Source organism: Lycium ferocissimum, chromosome 10 (assembly GCF_029784015.1).
Source record: "Lycium ferocissimum isolate CSIRO_LF1 chromosome 10, AGI_CSIRO_Lferr_CH_V1, whole genome shotgun sequence".
NCBI lineage: Eukaryota > Viridiplantae > Streptophyta > Magnoliopsida > Solanales > Solanaceae > Lycium > Lycium ferocissimum.
Window position 1 is genome coordinate 14,349,526 of NC_081351.1, and position 9,570 is coordinate 14,359,095.

Consider the following 9,570-nt stretch of genomic DNA (forward strand, 5'->3'; position numbering starts at 1 on the left):
TGACATGAAAATGTCTGATGAAAAACAGTGTTCCAAAACATCCTTACATTTTACAAATCATAGATTTATTCAAGCTTCTATCTATCTATTTACAATTACTAAAGTGAATGAATTACATAAATACAAATGACAAAAAGAAAGTTAAGCACCTTTTTTAACTGCTTCTCTGGGCAAATTCAATAGGAAATTGAATGACCAAAAATAAAACGAAAAAGATAAACAAGCGAGCAACACTATAAACAAGTACTTGCAAATACCAATCTGCATAATGGATCATGAATTTCGCGGAGAATCTTCAAGCATCATTCCTTTCATGCTCTTGGCCAACCAGATAGCTGTCTCCCTCGGCGACACCTTGTTCTTGCCAAAAGGTTTTAGAACAACAGCAAGCTCTTCTAATCTATCTTGCTCCAGTAAGTCAGCAGATAATTCTAGTAGACCTTCAAGTGCATCCGCCCTCTGTCTAAACGACTTGACATCTAACATTTCCTTTACCGGCCTTTCCTCCTCTGCAGCCGGTTCTGGAGAATCCAATTTTTGTGGACTGCTGTGGTTTCTCACATCAATCTCCTTATTATGGACACCATCAGGGATATTGGATTTAAGAATCGCTGATCCAGCAGAAGTAGAAGCGTTTGGAGCCCCAAGAGTACCTAGACACTCATTATCAACTTCATCTCTTACCACATTTATCTGTTTCCCAACGTCGACATTTCTCTCCACGGTGTCCATCACTGGCTGCTCACTATCCACTCGGAAACTACTATGTTGTATGAGATGTATGACGTCATCAGAAGCTGGTGTAAGCTGAGAAGCATCTGTTTTTTCAAGAACCGTATTTTTTGGAGCAGGTGGAGAAGGAGTAGTACTTTCAGTGGGAGAGCACAATAGTTCCTTTGTAATAAACTTGTCATCGTCATCGGATTTTGAAGTGCTGTCAGAGAGTTGTGGCAGACTAGTTTGGCTAAATGAAACGGGAGGAGCAGTGGGAGAGACAATTTCTGTTGTTGAGGATGATAACTTCACCATAAACTTATCGTCCCCAGAGGATGCTGAAGTCGGGTTTGATCGAGGCAAAAGATCAGTCATAACATCAAGCCTACGAGCTGTAGAATGATCTTCAAAGATGGCCATTTCTTTGGAGCAAGGGAGGGCACTGTCAGTGGCCACAGTTGAATTTGATTTCTGATTGCAAGCACCAACATCCACAATGTGATGATGCTCGTCATACTTTTTGATGTAGCATGGTTCAGAATTCTTATTATCACAGGTTTCCCCTAAACTAAAAGCAATCTCGGAAAGAGACGAGTTAGTGGTTGACCAGGACGGCCTTGATCTCGTGGTTTCAGTTTCAGTAGCTCTTTCATGACCTTGGAGAATCTGCTCCGTCAAATTCATAAAAGGAGTTGTTGCGTCATCACAAAGTTCAAATCCTTGAATTGATACAGAAGAAGAAGCAGAAATGCTACTTTCTTCTTGCGTTTCTATTGAAACTTTTCGAGAATGTTGCACACAATTCTTTGGCTCGGCAACCCTTTCAGGACATGGAGAATTGTCACTGGGACCAGGCTTAACATTATTGTTAGGAGTATTTGAGGTATCATGTCCCACTTGCTTTATCCTTCTGGGGAATGATGATCGTCTAATCAAGTTAGGAGGTGTTCGCAATCTTGGCCTTGGAGGAAATACATCTTCAGCAACATGCTTTAAAGGACCAGACGAGGAGATACCTTCATATCTAGGTTTAGTCTTAGGAATGGACTCGATGACAGGCAACTGCAAGGAATGGGGCACTAAAAATTGAGATTTTACTTGGCCAAGCTTATAATCAAAATCAGGCCATATTTTCATATCTTACCCTATTTAGCCCACTTTGTATATAGCTTAAAATACTTAGGAAAAAGGCCTAATAATTCCTTGTTTTCATGCTTAGAAACTGATTGAGAGTGATATTAACATCACAGATTTTAACATTATTGGATGAATTAAAGTGAACAATGCAAAACTTCATTGTTGGGGTTTTTAAAAGCTTGAAAACTCACAAATTGAGTGCTTTGTTGAAATATTTGACAAATTGATGATTTGGGTTCATTGGAAATGTCATTTCAGATGGAGTTTCGTGGTCGAAGTTCGTAGGATACAAAAACTAATTTTTTTGTATAAGCTTGCATAATATTGTATAATGGTGTAAAAGTGTGTATAAACACCTCTTATACACTATTAGACACTTTTATACAAGGTTGATACATTGTTTACAGTAAGTGTATGATATTGTATACTGTGTGTATAAGCACTATTGCGAAAAAAAAGTTGGTTATGCGGGGTAAACTAAAAAAGTAAGGCTATGCGGGTGCAAATATATTACATTGGGTTGTTTATTTTTGAAAGTTCCCCCCAAATTTCCACATACAAACCAATACGCAAATACTACTGGAGATAAGAGGATTAGATAGGTAATTACCTGATGCTTTAAAGCATGCATTCCGTGATTCCTTTTCATGGAATCAGATCCGGCCTTTGTTGATCCAGGAGATGGCGACTCTGCATTGCGTTTAGAAGGAGTAACTGAGCTCGGTTTTGGAATCTTTGGTGATGCTTCAGTGTTAGCTTTCTGTGCACCTGAACCACCAACCTTCGCTCGGTTGCCCCTCATTGGGGAACTATGCTCTCTCATTTTTCCTTCTTTCACAGCCGACACAATATTTTTTATTGCTCTAGGTTGTTTAGCTTCTGCATCACATATCCTCTCGTCATCAATAATGTTCTTAGATTCATAATCATCTGTATCTTCAGGAAAAGTATCATCTCCGTGATTTTCGTCATAGGAATGAAGTCGCCTAAAGTCAATATCATCATCAACAAATGCAACATCTACATCAGTGCCTCTATAATCATTATTGGAAGCCTTGCTTTGGATGTTTTTCTCCTTTGACTTCAAACTTTCTTTATCACTACAAGAACTTGTACTACTTTGGCTTTCTGCCATATTCTTCCGAGAGTCACGGCCAGAAGTGAGAGGTTTTTCAGGATAGCTTGCTACATGAGTAATAAAGGATGGTCGGTATTGCTCAAGATACGGCTTCAAATACGGGTGCTTCAGGAGCTCGGTAGCCTGGAAAGGTTGATGTCAAATGATTGAATTATTGATCTGACACAAATGTTAAGTGAGTGCAAGTCTTGGTAAGCTTACACTGGGACGATGCTCAGGATTCTTTCTTAGCATGCCTTTAATAAGTGTTTTCCTGTGAAAACAATATAGAACAGAAGAAAAGCTCATAAACATCAAGAGTGGGACTGAAATGCATTGATAATTGAAACAACTACTTAAGCAGAGCATGATGCCATAGTGTCACGCATACTAACCATAGATTCTCTTCAATTTTAAGCTTTTTATACAATAATATACTATTATAGCCTTTTATACAACAATATACTATTATATGGGTCATCATCAAGGCTCCAAGACATTTTCCTTGCCAATGTCTCTTGATGAATAATCACTTTATCGTTATGTTTTTACAATTTGTTAGTCCATACTGAAATCAAATTTATTTGCGCTTTTGCGCTTAGATTGCTGGTTGCGCTTTTCGCTTTAGATAACACTGACTATTATATGGGTCAGTCTATGTTATGTTTTGAATAATCGAAAAAAATCTAATGAAAGAAGATGAAGGAATAGCACATAGTGAAATTCAGAAGCCTAAAAAAGAGTTTGACTTGACTTTCAACTGGAACATGGTAATTAAAGTAGACTAATTAATAGGACAAATACATTTGGATTGAATAAATACACAACTTATACACATCATCCTAGAGGATATACTAAACTTTCCATTCTGTCCGAAGTGTAATAAGAAAATGTCAAATCAAGAACAGTTTGTGGATATCATTGTCACAAAAAAAAAAAAAAAAAAAGTCTGTGGAAATTAACTTAAAGGTGGTAGACAAACTATATACCAAAACTTGAAGAGGTAACATCCGCCCTAAAGATTAGAAAGTACACACGATCTGATACTCCTCTGTTTCATACTCCCTCCGTCCTAATTTATGTAACACTCTTTCCTTTTTAGTCAATCCCAAAAAGAATGACACCTTTAACAAGTTAACTTTAAAATACCCATTTTATTCTTAATGAGATGATTTATAGCCACACAAATATTTATCGCTTATTTTGGACCACAAGTTTCAAAAGTCTTCTTTTATTTCTTAAACTCCGTGCCCAGTCAAACCTTCACATAAATTGGGACAAAGGGATTTTCTATAACAACTTTTTTCTTTATAATATGACTATACAGATTATAGTGATTAAATTTGATTCCAAAATAAAGCAATCATTAAAAAAAATGCATAGGAGAGAGAAGCCAGAATATTGCAGAACATTAATAGTAAAAATGGGAAAAAGGAAGAGGCTAAAACAATATCACTACAAGATAACTGTCTCTCGAACCATGACTAGATGTGGAGTATCTACAGGTAAATAACCAAATCAACCCAAAAGTATTGCAAACCTAAAAATAAGTAAATAAATAAAAGTGTGCACTCTTAGACAGCTTAGATGACACGTTAGTTTATTTATTTCAGATCTGCAAATATTATAAATGATTCTCTTGACTTTCAATAATAAGTATCGAGAAGAACAAAAGCTTAGCAAAAACGTAAATTATGCGTGCACTGACACTAACAAATGCTAGACTTACAAGTGCGGAGAATAACAAGATGGCAGAGGACCAATGGACGATCTGTTAATCTTGCTTATCAATCCCGCCATGTCCTGAATCATGATAAAATACCACTTTCAATAAACGTAAATGGAGGACAGATAAAAGTAAAGGGACGTGATTCTGTATTTATTTGCTTCAATAAGCAAAATGCATTACATTGCGAGTGTTTTCCAGATTATAAGAGACCAAATAATCTTGCAGACCTAAAACACGTTACAACCAGAATTTTTGACATTAAAGAAGTACCTAAATGCATTTATATAATGAACATATATCCAGAGCATGTGAGTGGACCTTCAACCATTAACTATAACTGGATAACTTGGATTTGCAAGGTCTCTAAAATATCCAGATTCACAAGTATTTGTTGTCCACATGTGAAATTATCTAAATAACAGACCCCAGGAGTTGCCATGATAATAGAAGTAGAGGAGAGCAGAAAATCTTACAAATGCTTTAAATGCAGGTCGATAAGCAGCCATTTCATACATACAGCAGCCTGGCGAAGAAATAATTGCTCATAAAATCAGATGACATATAGATGTGTCTATCTTCATACAAAATTGCAAATAAAAAGCTGCATACCTAGGGACCAAATATCTGATTTAAAACCATAAGGAATGTCCGCAAGAAGTTCAGGGCACATGTAATTGGGAGTTCCAACTACCTGGAATATTTAACAAAAACATCATCAGCATCCTAAAGAGTCTCTTTCATCATTAGTTATTGCATAACTACTTCATTTGATCAGGTTTGCTTTCTCTGTTCAGTGCAGAAATGTCTAAAACAAACTTTGATATCTTATTTAGGTATTTGCAGCCAACACCACTGGCAATGTCCTAATATTTTAATACTATTGTTTTATCACCAGAACCACAAATCCTGAATGTATCCTAAAGCAAGTTCCAAATGTACATGTTTCCAGATCAACTGTTTCCCTTAAAAAGGTCAAATGGGGATTTTAAGCTTCCGAGATATGGATACGACTTGAGTCATCGTTGCATAGTATATCAAAATTAATTAAAAGGTAGTATGTATCAGACACATACTGAAGAAGCCAAATCATCTGCCTTCAATGTTTTTGCAAGCCCAAAATCCCCTGCAACAAAAAGTATTGTCAAAATCGCAATCACATCATCTCAACTTCAATAAAAAGAAAACCTGCATTGAACTTACCAAGGCGAACATCTTGTTCCTTGGTGAGAAAGATGTTTGAGCACTGCCAGAACAGGGCGTAAAATTACCTTATGAAAATTAGGAGAGAATAGTAATACAAACATATTAACAAATATTGAAATACATACTTTAAGGTCACGGTGCAGCACATAATTTGAATGCAGATATTCTACTGCCAATAGTAGTTGAGTGAACCATTTCAGAAGTTTCTGCAAGGTAAACAATTACTTGAATGGTCAACAAACAAAAATAACGAATAATCAATTGAAATTTATTTTAGATATATTAAACGGTACCACCTACGATGTGAACAATTTATCTTGTTAGTTCTAATAGTTATAAAACCTTTTGCCCATGTTCATGATCTACAATCTAAATGTAGAACTAACATGTCTCAATCTAATAATAAGCTTAATAATCTATCAACATACCTCTTCTGGAAAATATTGTCCATTTGCTTTCTTCATCAATTCAGCCCTATCAAAAATGTATTATTAAAGGGGGAAACAAAGACTTGAAACCCTTGTTTAGCAATTAAAGCAATAATGACAGAAAACTATGTCAATATGACTTCAGTTGTTTAAGACACTTACATATCGCCACCTTCGCAATAGCCAGTAACAATGCAAACATAGCAACCCTGCATTACGATTAACACAAAGAGCAAAAATAATTACAATCTGCACCAGAGAAGTTAAGTCCACACTGCCAAAAACTTCACGGGTTTCACCTTCTCTACCCATGCTTCCTTGAATTCAACGATAAATGGGTGTTGAATCCGTGCAATTAATGCCATCTGCACATCAAAATTTGGATTACTTCGATGTGAAAATCTTAAGTATATATGCATTTGTGCAACAAGCGTCATGCTCAGTGAAAAAACACACATCCCCAAACACTAAGTCGTCGCATGAAATCATTATCAGATTAAAAAATATACAGGCAATCGAAAAACATGCAATGTATCTCGAAAAGCTTAAGAAGTTTGATATGGATTAGAGCAACAACTGCAAGTATTCTTCATGAAGTTCTCCTTATATTTCCAAGGATAGGATGAATTTCGAATCTAGAATCTCTGTAAACTGATATCATAATACTAACTCCGTCCCAAAATACTTTGTCACGTTTCATTTTTCGAGACTCAAACTATTTGAACTTTCGCCAACATTTTATGATGTATTTTTTCACCATATTGATATGAGAAGAATTGCAACTTACAGTACTTTTCATGTGTAGTCTTTGAATATCTAAATTTGAATTTTAAAATATTAAATTAATCCAATCGAATTTAGCTTGAAATACTAGTCAAATTTACTCTCGCGCAGCGAAACTGACAACTATTTTGGGATGGAGGGAGTACAATCGATGGGCTGTCAAAGCAAGAGAAGATCAAGAAAAATCAGAATCTGGGACATCTAGAGATTCTGTTGTTTTCAAAGAATTCAATGAATAGTCCAACTTAGAATGAAATCAAAGAAAACAGAAGTGGAAGTCAAACTCAACAGTAGCTAATCATATGCAATTATATTCAACAGATTAAGCTAAAGAATATTTTGTTCTTTTAGTAGCCCTTCTAACTCCTTATTTAGTAAATTCAAATAAAAACAAAAGGACACATAGTAAAATCCTTAAAAGCAACAAAAAATGTACCTCTTGATGAGCAGATCTCCTACATCTCTCTGTTTGTCTAGCCAAACGAATCTTCTTTAACACATACCTACCAATTCCATAAAACAAATTTTACAAACCAAATCAATCCAACATAAATTCAAAAAGCACACATTAAGTTAGAAAAAATAAATAAATTAAAGTTTACTTCTTTCTCTCTTGCTTGTGATGCACTAAAATTGCTGCACCAAATGCTCCACGACCAATTTGTTCCATTAACTCATAATGATCCATTCTTGATTCCATTGCTAATAAAAATCTTTACAAAGTAAAATAGCAATTCAATCAATCTCTGTACATTTTCTTAACCCCATTTTAATCTTGGATTTGGCTGCAATTTTTCCTCACCATTTGCAGAAAAATTCTAAAAGAAACTAACCATATATACAAAGATTACTTCTTTATCAAAGATAGGTAAGATTTAAACCCAAATGGCCTTTTTTGGGTACTCAAGAATGACATTTAAACTGTAAAGACTGCATCTTTATCTAAAAATAGTAAGATTGGAATCAGGAATGGACTTTTGGGTAATCAAGAAATGACATTTAAACTACAAAAATTGCATCTTTATCTAAAAATAGTAAGATTGGAACCAAGAATGGACTTTTGGGTACTCAAGAAATGACAATTAAACTGTAAAAATTGCTTCTTTATACAATAATAGTAAGATTGGAATCAGGAAATGACAATTAAACTGTAAAAAATGCTTCTTTATACAATAATAGTAAGATTGGAATCGAGAAAGGCCTTTTGGGTAGTCAAGAAATGACAATTAAACAGCAAATTTTTGGTTATTTTCTCAATAATAGTAAGATTGAATCAAAAAATGGGACTTTTGGGTACTGGAAAAAAGGGAATTTAGAAGGACTCTTTTTAGGTGTTAAGTCAAAAAAAGAAGAAGAAAAAGGAAAGTGGGAAGCCTTGATTTTTGGGTTTCCTATTTTCCTTTTTTCTGATATAAATTAAGTATGGCTTTGTTTTTTCTTTTCCTGGTTTGTTCTTGAAGAGGCTGCTGATCAGGAAAAAAACAGTTGTCCCAGTTCTCTAACTCTTCAAGCATGTGTAATAATTTAATATAGTACACAGTAAAGGGTCCTCATTATTAATGTTGAAAGATATGTTTATATTAGGCAAAAGATATCGAAACCCCCCCGAACTATACCCGAAAAGTCGATATCACACCTAAACTATACTAACGACCTATTACACACCTTAACTTAGTAAAACTGAATTAAACTACCCCTCGACGGACCAAAACTCGAGCGCGTTATTATCCACATTTTGAGCGCGTTGGAGGCATTAAAAGTGGATATAATTTAAAAAAATGGAAAATAACTTGCTAAAACCTAATTAACATTACCGTTCACACCATTTTCATCCACCCTACATTTACTTCACCCACCCACATTTACCATACCGTTTAGAACCACTAGGCCAAAGAATCCTCTCTAAATTTGGTGAAGAACACGCCCAATCGGAGCAAAAGACCGGTTGTTTTTGAATCAAAGGTAACTAAGTTCAACTTTATTTAGCTTGTTCTACTGTATTTTGCCCGCTTTTACTGTCTCTTTTTTTTTTTTTTTTTGTTGCATTTGTCCGACTTTTTTAATTTCGTATGGAGCACTTGTTAAGTTGATTTTTTTTTTTCTTTTTTCTCGTTAAAGATTGTTATACAATGGCTAAAATAGGCTTAAGTAAGTTTTGTAAGCGAGACGATGATCGTAGTTGAAGGACGTGCGATGCAAACATGGATTTCTTTTGCCATTGTTGACTTCTTGACCCCAAGAAACCTTCGGTAGAAGATATTGGAGTTGTCCATATTATGGTGTAAGTGAATTTTATTTCAAAATTGAACTTTGAAGAAGTGAATTTGCCTTTGAAAAGTTGAAAGGCGATTATTTTTAATTCATTTTATTACATTTTAGGGTGCTAGATCATGTGATTTTTATCTTTGGAAGGATGTCGACATTGATCCAAGATCCAAATTTGTTATTCCTTGGTGGGA

General features: G+C 35.0%; 1 protein-coding gene across 2 annotated transcripts; it reads right to left on the reverse strand.

Annotated features, from left to right (window-relative positions):
* Positions 1 to 7,866, reverse strand: LOC132032553 (serine/threonine-protein kinase Nek5-like). Of its 2 annotated transcripts, XM_059422191.1 has the most exons (15): positions 7,714 to 7,866; positions 7,548 to 7,614; positions 6,628 to 6,693; positions 6,491 to 6,537; positions 6,329 to 6,374; positions 6,026 to 6,106; positions 5,898 to 5,940; positions 5,771 to 5,820; positions 5,307 to 5,388; positions 5,171 to 5,220; positions 4,698 to 4,771; positions 3,191 to 3,242; positions 2,884 to 3,112; positions 2,462 to 2,730; positions 1 to 1,776 (listed from the first exon to the last, which is right to left on the reverse strand). In XM_059422191.1, the coding sequence occupies exons 1-15, from the start codon at positions 7,809 to 7,811 to the stop codon at positions 274 to 276; spliced, it is 2,757 nt and encodes a 918-aa protein (XP_059278174.1). In that variant the 5' UTR covers positions 7,812 to 7,866; the 3' UTR covers positions 1 to 273. The 2 variants fall into 2 exon arrangements, with proteins under 2 accessions (XP_059278174.1, XP_059278173.1); XM_059422190.1 differs by having other exon boundaries at positions 2,462 to 3,112.
* Between the last annotated feature and the right edge of the window lie 1,704 nt (positions 7,867 to 9,570).